The sequence below is a fragment of the Ahaetulla prasina genome, chromosome 1, assembly GCF_028640845.1.
Source record: "Ahaetulla prasina isolate Xishuangbanna chromosome 1, ASM2864084v1, whole genome shotgun sequence".
Taxonomy (NCBI): domain Eukaryota; kingdom Metazoa; phylum Chordata; class Lepidosauria; order Squamata; family Colubridae; genus Ahaetulla; species Ahaetulla prasina.
This window is the reverse complement of record NC_080539.1, coordinates 181,075,720-181,093,297: the sequence shown is the minus strand read 5'-3', so window position 1 is coordinate 181,093,297 and position 17,578 is coordinate 181,075,720. Positions and strand designations below refer to the sequence as shown.

At 36.6% G+C, this 17,578-nt stretch overlaps 1 protein-coding gene across 6 annotated transcripts in view; it reads right to left on the bottom strand.

Moving 5' to 3' along the window:
• RUNX2 (RUNX family transcription factor 2) overlaps positions 1 to 17,578 on the bottom strand; it is a 257,072-nt gene that overhangs the window by 150,616 nt on the left and 88,878 nt on the right. For all 6 annotated transcript variants that reach the window (XM_058183448.1, XM_058183463.1, XM_058183489.1 and 3 more), the window contains one exon: positions 13,264 to 13,368. In XM_058183448.1, the coding sequence (XP_058039431.1) occupies positions 13,264 to 13,368 (105 nt within the window). The remainder of the gene's footprint in view (positions 1 to 13,263; positions 13,369 to 17,578) is intronic.

Sequence of the window (17,578 nt, the reverse complement as noted above, 5' to 3'; positions counted from 1 at the left end):
TTTTGCAGAATGGCTGTGCAACGTTTTGTTTCAAAAACTTTATTGAAAGCTAATTAATGTGAATGTCTGAATCAAATGGAATAGTAATTCCACATCCTATAAAGCCAGTCGCAGTTAAGTAAAAGCCCCTTTCCTCTGGATATGATAATTCTGCACGTTGCTATCCCCAAGAGTCTGGGGCCTGGGAAAAGAAAGGCAGCAGGCACATGTTCCTGGGTAGGGGCAAATGACCTGTGCATGATGTTGTCATTTTACACACTTCCTTTTGGCATCATTGTGGTTTGCTACGGACACCACTGGTGACCACAATACTGATTTCAAGACAATCAAGCAGAATGGAAGCAGGCATAGCTTTCTCTAATTATGTTCCTATAAACATGATTCTTGACTATTCAAATATCCTGATTCTTAAATGTCTATATTGAAATCCTGCCCATTTGGGATGAAAGAACCCATGTTTTAAGATGAAAGCTATTCTGAAACATGGGTGAGTTTGTCGTTAATTCTAAATCTTTTTCAGACCTGCTCCTAGTTCTTATACACACACACACATTTGTGTTCAAGCTTAAATCTAAACTTTTGTTATGGATAAAATGGAAATAGAACTAATACTCTGTTAATTCCAGTACACTTTTAGATTGCCTAATGCGTGTACAACAATTAAGTAATGTCTCCTGCTTAACAATCCTATAAAATACTTCTGCATATAGGAAAACTGGGATTTAAAGAGAGCAATTTATATAGAGCGAGATTTAAAATTGGGATTTATGATTTACTGGTTGTGGTCAAATTTATACTATATTTTAGTAGCAAATGCTGTGCTATGAGCGGAACTAAAAATAGAGAAAAAAACACATATGGTTGAACGTTTTCTTTCCGAAAGTTTATTCAAAGCTAATTCATTTGAATTTTTGAATCAAAGCTGACTTTCTCAAAGATATCTCAAAATGAATTGGGAAAACCCAATCAAAAGAACATGATTCAATGCTTCACATCAAAGTATTGAACTGACTTATTTTCCAGATCAATTTACAACGATGACACAAATCAAACTCAATATCTGAATCATACCAGGTGCTTCATTCAAACATTTGTCAATATCTGTAAGATAATAGCTTTTTGAAGTTGCAAATTCATTTAGAGCATTTGCTGAGCCTTATGTATAATATGACTCAGAAATCAAACAAGTTAAAGGCTGTAAAATTAAATGGATGCAGAATATAATATTTGATTTGCAACAGTTGAAAATGTAAGATAAACAGTATATTCACTTTGAATATTATACTTAAAACAGGTATAAGATATTTTACTGCTGGTATTTTACTTCATTGATTGCTAAATGGACAGTTCATTTTCTAAAAATGAATTTTGGATGGAATAGAAATATAACTTTCAGATAAGATCATTTTTCCATGCTTGATTCAATGTCATTAAAGCTCAATAGTTATGGATAATATTTATAATATAATGAAATATATTTTAAAAGCTGGATTTCATTTCCAACATATTTTTATTACTTTTATTAAATATTACTAAACTTTACACATCACAAAATATACTGAATTAGCTTGGTTAATGATAACCGTACAAGGATAATTTAAGTTTTCTATTGGAAAGTATGCAATAGTTCCTTCTGCAGAAGAATATATAACGAAGCTCTGGGAACGTTCCAAATAATTTTGTATTTTAACAGTAAATCTGATGGAGAGTTTAATTCAATTTGGAAATCCTTCATTTTGGAATTATAATTCTATATATACATTGATTTGTGTCACATAAAAATTTGGGTTTCTTATCATAATTGCTGTAATAAATAATGTATGTATGTGTAATGTAATGTAAGTGTAATATATGAAATTCTATTATGCTAATGAATTCTCTCTTTAACTTTGTGTTTATTTTTCCTTTTTTGCCTCTTTTTTCTTGCTTCCTTTGTGTCATTTTTCTTTAAAATGCTTAATAAAATAATACCAACGTCATCAGTTTATGGATGGATTTAAATGTTTGAGATCATAACCAGAGATTTGACCATCAAGAGACATAACTGATAGTTTTCAAAACTTCACTGCAGGATAACACATTTGAAAGAATCAACATTTTCTTTACTGAATATTAAGTTTTATTTAGGACTGAGTTTAACAATATTTTAAAAATGTTTTAGAATGCTTAGTAGCTATTATATACATATGTGGTTTCTGTAGCTCCTCTGCTATATCCTGCAATAATAGACTGGGAACATGAAGGAACAGGACATAATTTATGCTGCAAGATCATAGAGATAAGTTTGACTTTTGCTTATGAAAAGTAGCTACAGTATAGCTTTACAATGCTGTATGACATAACTTTACTTTAAAATAGCAGGTAATCCATGCTTTTAATAATGTTAAATGTGTTTTTAATAATATTATTACACACTACATTGTATTGTATCACAGTATTAATAATTGTTCCACTGTGTGTGTGTGTGTGTGTGTGTGTGTGTGTGTGTGTGTATCTGTGGAACAATAAAAGAGCATGTTGAATTCAGCAGAGCTAAAAAATGGGAAGGGCCAGGTAGTTGTACAACTCTCACTGAGTGTCTCACAGCATTCCCTTTTCTTTTTTTTCTTTTTCTTTTGCAGTGTCCTTTGCCAGTATAAACTTTTCTTTGTCCATTAAAATATAGTTGGAAAACCTCCAAATACTGAACTAACTTTTGGGATTACATTTAAAAATATTAGCTTTCATTCAATATTTTAAATGAAAAGTATCAGTCCATCTCATCATCTCAAATAATAAGCCATAATTTGGATAGGCTCCATGCTGGGGACCACGGCAACAACCCTAATATAGACATGGTGAATAAAGTTATTAGTAAATATCATTACAGGGAGTCCCCATTTACTGACTATAATTGGGACCAACAACTCCATTGCTAAGTAATGTGGGCATTAAATGAAATGTTGTGTAGCCATGCTGGACTCACAACATCAATTCCACTATGGTCTTGAAGGGCAATGTTACACAATCACAACTTGCTATTCTTGCTAGCTTCCCCAATGACTTTGCTTATCAGAAGCCAGCTGTAAAAGTCCCAAAAGGTGATTATGTAACCCTAGGACACTGAAACAGTTATAAATGTGCCCAAATTGTGATCACATGACTGCAGAGACAGAGCTGCAAGTTTGAGGAGCTATTATAAACTTACTTTTTCAGTGCTGTCATAACTTTAATTAGCAAATGAGGCACTCCGTAAGTAGCAACTACCTAGAAGCCCACCATTTGCATCAATTTTTGCCCATAAGAGATAAAATTACATGTAAAATGAAGCATGGACCCAGATTAGTATAGTGGTTAAGGTACTTGGCTAGAAAATGCGAGTTCTAATCCCAACTTGGGCACAAAACTAGATGGGTGATCTTGAGCCAGTCACTCTCTCTCAGCCCTAGGAAGGAAGGAAGGGTAAACCACTTCTGTAAACCTGCCAAGAAAATTGTGGGGACTTGCCTAGACAATCACCAGAAGTCAATAATAACTTGAAAGCACCAAAACAAAAACAAAGGAGTAAGTGAACATAGTCCTCAAAGCTGGCTACATATTAGAATAGTCACAAAACCTTCAAAAATAGTATTTTAGAATGTGCACTAGCACACATTAAGCTCTTGTCAAATATGAAGGCAGCCACCTCATTTGCTAAAAGTGAATGGCTGTTTTAGAAGTTGCTCACAGCTGCCTCCAAGAAGAAAAAAAGCAGGGCTAAGGGATGGTGCATACACACACTTATGAATACACATGGGAGCATTCACACAAGCCTTGGAATAATTCTGCTGCATTAACTGTTTGAAAAGAGATGGTGGATGTGTTATCCTGAGCACCTATTTCAAAGGCATTCCACAGGCCTACTAAATAACTAGTCACTGAACAGTTTATTGAACTGTATATGAGAGGCCAGAAAAGGAGAGAAGAATAAAATGAGTGTGTGATTAGCAGGAACTTTGGAAGCAGGGAGTTACCTTAAGTTAATTGTGAACAGTTAGAAAGAGACAAGGAAATAGGCGTACATATTGTTTCTGCTGCTATTCTATTACTAATTTTTTTCTGTCCCTCTGAAATTCATTCTACTGTACTCTTTCATTCATTCTACATTCTACAGTTCCTAGTTCAATAGTAGTAACTATGAGGGATTTTGGAGTCGTAATGAACAACCATTTAAATATGAGCCAGCAGTGTGCTGCAGCTGCCAAAAAAGCCAACACAGTTATAGGCTGCATAAACAGAGGGATAGAATCAAGATCACGTGAAGTGTTAATACCACTTTATAATGCCTTGGTAAGGCCACACTTGGAATACTGCATCCAGCTTTGGTCTGGATGTAAAAAAGATGTTGAGACTCTAGAAAGAATGCAGAGAAGAGCAACGAAGATAATTAGGGGACTGGAGGCTAAAACATATAAAGAAGAGTTGCTAGAATTGGGTATGTTTAGTTTAATGAAAAGAAGGACTAGTGGAGACATGATAGCAGTGTTCCAATATCTCAGGGGTTGCCACAAAGAAGAGGGAGTCAAACTATTCTCCAAAGCACCTGAGGGTAGAACAAGAAGCAATGGGTGGAAACTAATCAAGGAGAGAAGCAACTTAGAACTAAGGAGAAATTTCCTGACAGAACAATTAATCAGTGACACAACTTGCCTCCAGACATTGTGGGTGCTCCAACAACTGGAGGTTTTAAGAAGAGATTGACAACTATTTGTCTGAAATGGTATAGGGCCGTGATGGCGAACCTATGACATGTGTTCCACATGTGGCACAGGGAGCCATATCTGCGGGCACCCAAGCCGTTGCACTACCTCAGCTCCAGCGTGCATGTGCAGTCTGGCCAGCTGATTTTCAGCTGGCCCCACCCATGCCTCCCCTCTCCACACAGCCCATTTTGGATGCCAGGTAAGTACAGGGCTCGCACGGAGGCTCTGGGAGGGCATTTTTCGCCTCCAGAGGGCCTCCAGGGTGGGTGGGTGAGGCAGTTTTCGCCCTCCCCAGGTTCCAGGACAGCTTCTGGAGCCTGGGAACGGCAAAAAACAGGCCTTCCCCATCCACTGGAAATTGGGAAAGGGGCCATTTCCAGCCTCTGGAGAGCCTCAAGGGGGGTGAGGGAGGCCATTTTCGCCTCTCCCAGGCTCCAAGAAAGCATCTGGAGTCTTGGGAGGGCGAAAAATGGGCCTCCGGGCCTAGCAGAAGTCTACAAACAGATTGTTTCCAGCCTCCGGAGGCTTCAGGGAGGCCAGCTAGGCCCAAAATGGGGCATGGGGGGGTCACACATGCATGTGTAGGGAGGTGGGGCGGGGGGCATTGAATTATATGTGTGGGCACACATGGGCGTGACCTCCCCCACTCCCCACGCTGTTGGCAAGTGAAGGCAAAAAGGTCATCACTGGTATAGCGCCAGGGTGATGGCGAACCTATGGCACGCATGCTCACATACCGGCATAGGCCTCTCTGCCGGTACGCGAGCCCTCGCGCCAGCTGAGCTCTGTGCGCGCACCTCCCACCTAATTTTCAGATCTTTGCAGCGCTGTTGTTTAATCAAAATGCAGTTAAAACATTATACAAACCATCAAGAATATGATTATATACATCCAACAGGAACAGGAAGTATCTCACAGGAGCAGATAGAGGTAAATCCTAGAGAGGCAGCAAGTGCATCACTGAACAATGGAGATGAATGCTGAAGAGGAATAAAGCTGCATATAAGGCAGACATAATTGTAACAGTGTAGGCATACAGGAGAAGCAGGGGGGAGCACAGTGGGGATGCAGTGTCCCCCCCCCCCGTGCCCCATTTTTGGTCCCAGGAGGCTTCAGGGAGGCCTGCTAGGCCCAAAATGGGTCACGGGGGATCGCATGTGCATATACGGGAGGGGGCGGGGAGTCCACGGGGGTGGTGGCACATGCATGTGCAGGGAGGGTGTCATGCGCACATTGTATTATGGTGTGTGCGCTTTCAGTATGTAAGGACAAAAAGGTTAGCCATCACTGGTATAGGGTTTCCTGCCTGAGCGGGGCGTAGGGGGGAGGTTGGACTAGAAGGAGTTATTCTGTTATTCACGAAATCCAGAAATGTACTATTGTCTAAAGTGAAAACTCATCATATTATCTAAATATTGCCTTAAATTTGCAGAAAAATGCCTTCTCCACTCCTTTTGGAACACTCATCTTTTCCACAGAAAATCTGAGGAAGCAAAGGAAATCCCTGGAATGCAACTGCCAAACATAAAGCTACAAAGCAATAAATAAAACTGACCATAAATGTTTAGATGATACAGAGGTCATCTTTTATTTCAAATTACTTGTTCAGAAGTAGAAAATGAAATTTGCTCATATAAATAATTGTCAACCAAAGGACAGGAGTTTTCAATTCTGTCTTTTAGCTTTCTAAGCTTGCATAATAGCATTTCGCATATTATACAGACAGCTGAGTTTTATAGCCCACATACCGTTGGAAGTTGCAATAATAGTTCTCTGTAATATATATCCACTGAATTCACTCACTACATGTTAGGTGTACACATGTACCATTTTAGATGCATATATTAACAACAATGTTATATAGAAAATGTCCTAGGTATCCCACATTAACAGCCCTACAACACAGAATTAAAGGAGCATGCAGTTGTGTGAAATGATTATTTTAAAGAATGTAAAAATTCAGGAAAAATTTTCCAAGATAAACAACTGCAACTTCAAGTAATGCATACCTCTGAACCTGAAACTAATCTGTGAACATTCAGAGCTGCTGCTCCCATTTACCAGTGAAAATCGCAGAACATTTGTTTTCTTCCCTGTACTTGCCAAGAGAAGGTCAAAGTTTCTTTCTTATAAACAAGTCTTACAAATTCATGATGTTCAGCATGATGTCATGTCTTAAAATGATAAGCTGGCAGCCCAAGGAACTGACATTCTGTAAAGATGTGCACAACTTTATGTTTATGCTACTTAGAATGAAGGTTCTAATAAGTCATCGTCTGTATTTCTTTAAAGAGGAGTTTTATAACTGTGATGAATCACAACGGCAAAAGATCAAAGTTTAAAAACATCAATGATGCCATGGGGTATTTTTTAATCTTGTAATGAATGATGATCATGTGCTCTTATGAAGTTGGTCCAACTGCCAATGCCAGATGTGTATATTAAGAAGTTGTTTGTGATGTGACAAGCCCTGGCTCAGCTGCCAGGGAAAGAGAGAGCAAGAATGAGGAATAGGATAACACACTTCAGACATCCGAGTAAAATAAACGCAGGTCCTGGCAGAGATGGGGACTGTTGATACATGTGTGTTATCTGAATTCCTAGTTAAAGAAGCTTGATAATTAGCTTCATTCACCTAGTTTTGTTTTGTTGGTGCCAGCTGAACTAATTTATTGCTATGATTAATTATCAATTTACTATGCAAATTAGTCTTGGAATTCTCAGGAGGAAATGAAATTTTAACATATTTCTCCACAAATTATTTAGATGGGAAAGTTAAAACATTCTGTGGAGGTATGAAATGATTCTTGTCCAAGTTGAATCATGTTTTAAAATTGTTTCTGTATTTTGTTTCCTTTTCTTTAAACTATCATTTGTTGACACAGTGTACTGGGTTGTCTTATATATTATTGTTATCCCAGATGGAGGTTTAAACAGTAGTTTATTCAAGCTGAATCAACCCAAACAATTCTTGAGACATTTCATTAAAAAGGAAGTTTAGAAAACTAAAAATTCAGCTAGGTTATTCAGGCCATACCAGACTGAATGAAAAATTAAAGAAAGAATAAGGACAAGAAATGCTAATTAAAAAAAAGGAATCCAGAAGATAATAATAATCCCTTTTTATTGCAATTGAATTCTCATATTTAATTCACTGGATTTGTTCTGCGGTAGTTATTGGCCCAGCTCACACCTACAGGATATCCACATTTGCCCAGATTTCTAACCCAGATCTTTATTAAAAAGTGAAATTAGATATTTTAAGAATCTGGGTAAAATATCGAGATCCCCTTGTCATCCATACCATGTCTCTAGCTCGGATATATTCAATCATGGGAGAGAAGGATCTAGAAGTTCCTATTAATAAATCTTATTTATTAGATAAATAAGTAAATAAATAAATAAATAGATAAATATTAGATAGACTAAAGGTCTGTTGTAGTCATTATTTTTTCCCCATTGGTCCAAACAGAATAACAAGTACCGTGTTTCCCCAAAAATAAGACCCTGTCTTATATTTTTTTGAACCCTGAAATAAGCGCTTGACCTTATTGCCATGCGCTCAAAAGCTCAATGGGGTTTATTATTTATTTATTTTTTTATTTATTTTTTTATTTGTCACAACAGTATATATAATCATAAGCATGAAATAACTATACGATATATAAGCATAAATATAATCATAAGTATGTAATAACTATGAAATTGGATACAATCAAAGGGAACATTAGGACAGGAACGGTAGGCACGTTCGTGCTCTTATGTACGCCCCTTACAGGCCTCTTAGGAATGGGTGAGGTCAATAGTAGATAGTTTTTGGTTAAAGCTTTGGGGATTTTGGGAAGAGACCACAGAGTCTGGTAGTGCATTCCAGGCATTAACAACTCTGTTTCTGAAGTCATATTTTCTGCAATCGAGATTGGAGCGGTTCACATTAAGGTTAAATCTATTGTGTGCTCGTGTATTGTTGTGATTGAAGCTGAAGTAGTCTTCAACAGGAAGGACGTTGTAACAGATAATTCTATGAGTTGAACTCAGGTCATGTTGAAGGCGGCGGAGTTCTAAATTTTCTAAACCCAGGATTTCAACTCTGGTGGCATAAGTTATTTTGTTGTAATCAGATTATCAAGGGATGTCTTAATTTGGGGAGAAACTGGGTAGATCAGTCAGCATCTTATTAAATATAAAGTCGTATTTTGGATGGTTTTTTTCATATTTTAAAACATATATCCAGCTATTTTGAGAACTAGCCAGTTCTTTACAATTGTGAAACTTAGGGAACTTGATTCGCTACCCAAAGCGCATCTTTCAAGAAATAAATTCTATAGATCAAAATGTAGCCTTTTGTAGGTGGAAAGATGCTTTATCTCAGGAGTTCCAGGGTCATTATAATTTTTTTTCTTCATATGAAAGGATGTACTACTTGGCACATAACATTTTACATGTGAAAGTCTTTTTGTTGAAATATTTCCTCCATGCTGGGCTACCACATGTTATTCTAATGGCCAAATTAACTTTTCCCTACATTCAGAAATTGCCTTGCCTGTTTAGAAATTTCCCATTTCAAAGGTATATCAGAATAACCATGCAGACTTCCAAATGGGAAGAAATAAATTAATTCCAGATGTCAAAAATTGTTAGTGTTCCACAAGGGACAACATTCTTTCAGAGTCAATAAAATGCTAGCAGTTGCATGTGAGAGAAGAGCCTTTTTCAATAGCAGTAAATTTAGTAAAGATTAATGAAGTAAACAGGAAAGCCTTGTGCTATATGATGAAAACAGACTTTACATGGGTAAGCAAACTTTATATTTACTGAGAAAATAAGAGTTTCCAATAGTTCTCCATTGTTAATCAGAAAAAATAAGGATAACAATAAGAAGTAGCAACTGGATTGCTCTTCTGCAATACTTCAGAAAATAGAACTGATCTTACCATCATTTATTCATCAAAGGCAAGCAAATGACTGAAACGATCCTTTTAGAAGAATTCACATTTTTATTAATGTGGTTATTCTTCAAATAATAGTTAATCTCTAACTTAAATACAAGCATGCTTCATCAAACAACTTCAGTTTTTAATTAGCACCGAAAAGAAGGATTTAAGATTGTCTTATCAAGATATTTGCCTTATAAATGGCACTGATTATTAATTGAATTTTTCCACAGACAAATGCAGACAGATAAACCAAGATGGATTAACCAGGTCTGACTGTGCACATCAAAAAGCACAATGTACAACAATGACTGGAACATGACCAAACCACTGTCATTGAAAAGCTCATTGTCTTACAAGTACATTTTTATTCCTGAAGGAATGTGCATATGATATACAACAGAAGCAGAAGCATGCTACCTTCTCGACCATACAGTACAATAAACAATCCAAAAAGGAAAGAGGTAGTGCACTAACTAGCTATAAGAAGCTTCCAAGGTCAGTAAAGTATTGTTAAGATTAGCACGCACCCATCTTGTGAGCAAGTCACTTTTAAGGCCTCATATTCTACTGTTTTTTCTGGAACTCCATCCAAAGGAAAGACAGGAACAATCCCTCTGTGTCCTACTCTATTCCAGACAGCCAGTTTCCACCCCACCAAACAGGCTGCTAGCTACAATATTGAGTCACACAGGAGATCTAGCTGTTACAAATACCATAACAGTTTAGTCAAGCCTTTTCTCCTTTATATTATTTTGCCTGGTTGAACATAAAAAAGAATCAAATGATCTTAATAATAGCTGGTTTTAATCATATGTGGATCTCCTGGATCCTTCCAGAACTTTGGACTTGGAAAGAATTAGTATACACAACTTCCCCAGTTCATCCATTCTCATTCTAGGATAATAGCTTGTGGTCTGTTCCCTTCTTTACTGAAAGTGAAATGTAGGTGCGCAATAGACCAAAATATTGGGTTCAGAAATCTTGCCAGATGAGGACTGTGACTGAGCAACTGTATGGGTTTATCTTAATGATTGGTTGGGCAAGATACTTTAAATTCCTGTATATTAAGGAACTGGGGTTACTTCCTTGAACACTGACTGTGCCCTATAAACCAGGTGGACTGAAAAAGGGTTTCAGAGGTGGTGAATACTGCAATAAGGAATGATATCATCCCTTTGTGTTAATAATAGAAATAGTGAAACCATTTCTGACAAAAGATTTAATTTAGATCTGATGGATTTTGAACTCCATAGAGTTGGTCAAGTGGCTAATCATGTAGATCAGGGGTCTCCAACCTTTGTCCCTTTAAGACTTGTGGACTTCAACTCCCAGAGTCCCTCAGCCAGCAAAGCTGGCTGAGGGACTCTGGAAGTTGAAGTCCACAAGTCTTAAGGGGACCAAGGTTGGAGACCCCTGATGTAGATTGATCATTTCAGCTTTGCTATGTGACCCTGCCTTGATGGAGAACTAATTTTTTGGCTTTCATAAATTCCTTAGTAACTTTTAGTGTCACAGCAATCATGGTACTCATCTGTACAATCTCCATGTGTTAAAGCATTTCCAATCCTAGTTGTTTTAGCTGGAGGGGAGAAGATGGTGCTTCTAAAATGTACACAATGGTTGCTGGGCATGGAAATTTCATTTTGCCTCCAGTGTTATTAATGTATGTGAAATCATTAGGGCAGTGGTGGGATTCAAATAATTTAACAACTGGTTCTCTACCCTAATGATTTCTTCCAACAACCAGTTCACCAAACTGTTCAGAGAGTTAACAACCGGTTCTCCTGAAGTGATACGAACTGGCTGAATCCCACCACTGCATTAGGGGGTCTCATTTGGAAATTTATCTTAACGTCTCACCAACTTGCAGATACAAGGAAATTTCTATTTCTTCCAACCGCTAGTCTCCTTAAAATAGTAAAGATTCTGAAAGCTAACGCTTTTGTTATTTTCAGATTTGATTAATTTGTTTTATGTATCCACTATATTAGAGGTTTGCTAGACTGAGATTTTATTATCCCTATCTCTTTGATTGTGTTACTTTGATTAATAGTTTTTTCTGCTATTCTTGTTTTTTATTCATGCTTTCTCATTTTCATTATTTATGTATAATAGATATTGAAAGCAATGTAAAAATGAGTTTAAAAAAATAATCATGTTTTCAACCCCTTAACTGCCTGCAAGAAAAAACCTTGGACTGAATGATGATCAGCTTTTGAGTTTCTCCTGTTCTCATAGGCTTCATGGAGTATGGACAAGAAACAGGTTTTCACAGAGAGAGTCCCTCCCCAGAAACATAATTGGCCCAATTGACTGGTCCAAAAATACCGCAGTGGATTATGTCAATTTCAATCAATTGTTCATCATCAGTTACAGATTGATATTTACAACTGGTCCCAACCATTCTTATCTTTAACAAACTTGTTAAAACTGCTTTGTTTGAACATGTTTTTGGCTTTTAGTTATTCTTAGGTGCCTTGTTAATATGCTTTTTTCTTATTATACATGTTTATATTAAATATTTAATGTTACTGTCAAGAAAATTATATCATTTTTTTACTTAGATACCATACACAAATGAGATTTTATTGTGGGAATCTTTTGTAACTCACTTTTGGGGGTGGCTATAACTCTAAATTTGATAGAAATATTCAAAATTGATGAGTTTGTTAAGTCTCGGAAATTAAATCTGTGGATTAGGACAAATAGGAAAGAAGTACCAAACCTGGCACATAATGAGTGAAGGGATGGGACAAGGAAGAGATGTTGAGTCTAATATTTTGTATAAGGTATAAATCAAATTTAAACCCACATAACCAACATATGGAGAAAATATAAATTATATTTTATATTCTTTGGATTTTTGTAATATATTGTATACTATCTACTACAGGTGCTTTAAAATTATGCTGGTGCCGAATACAAATTCTGTGCTGAGAAAAATCTCATTTTTCAGGGTGGTAAGATTAGGGTGAAAATATGCTTTAAAAAGAGGGCAAAAATTCATAAATAACAAATTAGGAAGTTCATTTCCCGTTCCCCCCCACGTACACCTGAATACTACTTCCTTACAAAATCTTGAGCATGCTCACTCAGATCTTGAAAACTGGCACTTTCAACTATACAGATAACCAAAGACATATTAACATATTGGATCTTATATGGAAACAAAAGCCCACTTAGCAGTTTGATTTTTGACAAATTACATTCACATTGGAGAAATCTCCTAGGAAGGTAATCTAGTAGAGAAAAACTAGTCTGAACTCCATGAGTACCACTTCATTCAAGTATCAAACTATGAGGAAAGTAATTCATGTAATTTTGATTTCAGAAGACTAAAAGACAAAATAACCCACAACTTCAAGCTAAAATTCATGAGACACCAAAGAAATAATTAAAAATTAAAAATTTCATTCCTGGATTGCTTACTTACACTCACACTAAACTTGCATACTACAGCAATCTGCCTCAAGGCTCAAGACTTGAGAAACAAGGCTGGATGTGTGAGGTGAAGAAACTAAATACTGAAAACAAACTATAACTATTTATTTCACAGATTAGCTATACTGTATGCTAGATCACAAACAGAGAACGTTAGTACTTACTCCGTGGTTCCCTTGGTCCATCTACTGTCACTTTTATAGCTCTGTGATATGTAGCAACTTGAGGAGGATTGGTAAGGACAGTTATTGTTAAAGTAAAACTTTTCCCTGTTAAAAAAAGGAAGAAAAAATAGAAATTACTATAGAAATGTTTGCATGAAATCTAAAAAATATAAAATATTCATTTTATATTTGGAATGGAGCAAAGAAATATGTATCTGCCCTCTTACTAATTGTGAAATTCAGCCAAGTATCACAAATTTTAAAACATGAATGTTTATATCAGATCATGAGGTAGTGGCAATAATGAGAAGAAATATCTTCTTCAAGAAAAATGACATTTTTGCTTGAAGAGCAAACTGCTTGTAAGTAATACTTTCAAGACATGTTCAGATCATCATTTTTAATGCTGCAATGTATAGCTACCATCTAGGTGAGTCAGTCACAGAAACTAAATGGAAGATGTCAGCTAAGGTGTGAACAGAACTTAAGTCTTTTCACAGGCCCTGTCCACTGTGGCAGGTAGAATGAAACACAGCTCAACCTGTAGAACTAGGAATGCTGAAAAAGTCACCTAAGAGTAAAATTATTTTAATAGGTTGAGTGCATGTATTTGTAGAGCATTGTGGCTCACATCACAGGGCCTCAAAGATAAGCAAGGAACACGGAAGGAAATGCATTAGATACCTAGATTGATCTTCTTGTAGAAGAACACAATATGTATGTTTCCTTGACCTTTTAGAGAAAAGCTGGGATAGTATTGCCACATATAAATCATAAGAGCCATGGTGGCACAGTGGTTAGAACACAGTACTGCAGGCTACTTCTGCTGACTGCCAGCTGCCAACAGTTTGGCAGTTCAAATCTCATTGGCTCAAGATTGACTCAGCCTTCCATTCTTCTGAGGTGGGTAAAATGAGGACCCAGATTGTTGGTGGCAATAGGCTGACTCTGTAAACCACTTAGAGAGGACTGTAAAGCACTGTGAAACAGTATATAAGTCTAAGGGCTATTGCTATTGCTGTAAATAATATGCATACAAACTAACTACAAAAGCTAAGGGCCTTGTAACCCTTATAGCTAAATCTATGGAAAAGCAAAATCCACAGCAGATCAGTACCTTTCTAAGGCCACTAAAAGAATGAATAACTGTTCAGTTCTCCAGGGCTCTGCATCAAGAAAAGAAGAAAGCTTCCTTGATACTAAAAAATCTACATCAATCATGGTCTTCACTTTAAAAAGTAACTATAGACTTAACTGAATTCACTTCAATTTTGTTTCAGTCAGAAAAAAAGAGAGAATATTAGTATCTTAAAAATTATAAAAGAACAAAAAAGGACAGGTTCTAAAGGGAAATATCCAGCAGTAAATTATACCTAATTAGTATTCATCATTTTCAACTCCAAAATTCAGTCCCAAATAATGCCTACTTGGATATATGTTGCATACCAAAAAAAACCCTAACAGACCAGTTTCATTGAGGAAGCATTAGGGAAGATTATAAGTTAAGCGTACAGAACAATATATTGCATATTTAGGGACAAATTTCACATGCAAACAATCTGTTATTTTAACTATAGAATTCAATGGACTAAGTGAATACATATGATGTCAATTACATTCACACTTATCTGCACACACTTAGAGGAACAAAGCAATAAAGTGGATACTCAGTGAAGAAGAGTGATAATGAGGAAAACTTTCTCTAGCGAAGTAAGACCCAGGGTTGCTGTTAGCTGAAAGAAGCCGGCTTGCAAAGCCACAAGATGAAACACCAAACACATTCTTACATCTTTGGGATTCAAAGCAACTATGGAGATGTGTGGGTACACAGGATGCTATGCTACAGCACCGTAGCTTTCCATTGCATCAGGGGCTCAGTTTTGAGAAGAGCAAGCAATGTCTCATGAACATAGCTAAAGAGATCTCTTCCTACAGACAAGAGTGTGTGAATTGCAGTGGCCATGACCATCTGCAGCATGCTTGTGGCAATATGGAACAAACCATATTATTATTACTTAGGACATGACATGTGTACTGGACTGATATAATTTGCCCTCCACAGAAAGCCAAATTCTACTCCAGCACTTACTACAAGGGAGATTTGCTCAATTGAGGAGAATTTCTCTTTCTCCTGCTGTTTAACTGAAAGGAATGTGCTGTTTTTACATTTGACTTCACATGGTTTTATCATTTAATTTGACTTTATCATAATACAGAGAACTAATATATATTACTTGTGGGAGCCATAACAGAGTTTCCTATGTTCAATATGCCTGGGGTAACAGGAGGCTAATGATATAATTCACAAAGAAAAAGAGAGATGGTCCCTCTTTTCCTGGACCATATTCCAGCCATTAAATCTTAAAGAAACTATCTGCCCAGGGTGAGATTGTGCTTTAAATGTATTTTCCGCTGAAAATCCCAATAACCATAATAGAAATTCTGCAGTTAAGATGGATGTGGTGCCCTGCAACTCTGCAAGTGTTAGGAAACGGAAAACAGCCTACAGAGAAGAGACAGAATCTTCACCCAGGGAAGTCTGTGGCCTTTGTTCTGCGAGTCACTGACAGTTCTAATCAGTGAGATATGCAACTGTTAATCATTTCAGATAGTCAAAACTGCAAACTGTTTCAAGACAGGAAGAGGTGGGCGTGCAACAGTGACTCAATGCAACAGTCAGCTATCTCATGGCTTATGGCTCATTTTGCCTCCTGCTTTACCAGAATCTTTAAAAGATCTGAAAAAATACCCAAGCCATCTAGGGACTTTGGATTTCTGCCTATTCTATCCCACTTTATGGAACTCCAAGAGTATTCATGAAAACACAAAATGTTAAGAAAATGTAGCAGCACTAAATGTAATACATTATTTCAAAGTCTAATACAAAACAGGAAGTGTGACTGAGGGGGGTATGTGTGGATGTGCAAAGGCACACGCATGTGTAATACAGAACAGGTCATTCAACTTTCAAACCTTCCTGTCACATCATTTATTATCACCCATGTGGTTTCCGAACATTTGGAGAAACGTTACTCCAAAAAGAGAGAATGTAATAGTAAACTTCCAATGTAACAGTCACACACAAAGAGAAAGCCTGCTTGTTCTCAGTGCAAGCTGACTTGCTCAGGCAATCCATCTGACTACCACCGCACAGTTTATGCCATAAAATCTACTCAGAGGGCAGGCAGGGTTGTTGAGATCTTAAAAAAAAATACATAATATGATAGCAGACAGAAATAAATGCTCTTTGAAAGAAGTCAGCTGTCACTATCTTTGTTTGAAAAAGGCAGAAAACTGTTATTTTAACTGATTTGCCTTTCTATTCCTGTTCACTGACTTTAATTTGATTTTTTTCCTTTTTTTAGATTGTATTAATTTTAATGTATTTTATTCCTTATGACAGTAACTTTGGGCATCGCTTCACATATTTTTGGATTAATCAATTCTAGAAATGAATAACCCCCATAGTATAAGGCACTAAAATAATGCAGATGCTTCTTAAGAATATATCTGAACAGGTCGAAGAAGCCTGTGTTCAGATTTCAGGATCTGTGGGGAACTACAAGAAGATCTGTTTAATTAAGCTATAAGAGGAAGATACTTGGGGTGCTTTTATTATATTATACCACATCAAAATAATTTTTTTCTAAAAAAAACAACAATGCCCAATTCTATAGCCCTTGGGACAGTGTCAAGCATCGATTTTTAACTAGTGGGTAATCTGATTATAGGGGCCTTTTTCATACCAGCTACCAGGAGTGGTACTTGCCAAAGCTGGATCCAGCCATAGTTCCACAGGGATTTTAGACCAATCATCTAACTAGCCTTTCCTGTTTTCCTTCCCATTCCTTGTATATGGGAAGAAAAACTAAAAACCAAAATGGAAGCAAAAAGAGGGGCCAACCTTCCTCCAGCTTCACAGAATGAATTTCTCATACTTTAAGATTCTAAGGATATATAAAACATCTACAAAATAAAAAGCATGAACTAGACAGAAGCACCATTTTGAGAGCATTAATCCTTAAATCACTGGGATTTTAAAAATTGTGGATTATGACAATATTCATTTACCACCAGACCTTTCCACTTTCCTCTGAGTCATTAAACATTATTTCTGAAAGCAAATGATTCCTTATAGGGATTTAATTTGGACCTCAGTGCCTAGGATATAGTACTGCTTTAGAAAATATCCATATTATTCACTTTTTGTCACTGACATATTTAACTGACATTATATAAGACAGAAAGTTCTTTAGCACATATATCACTTTCCATACAGAGCAATGGTCTGAGTACTGTAGTCTTAAAGGTTTGC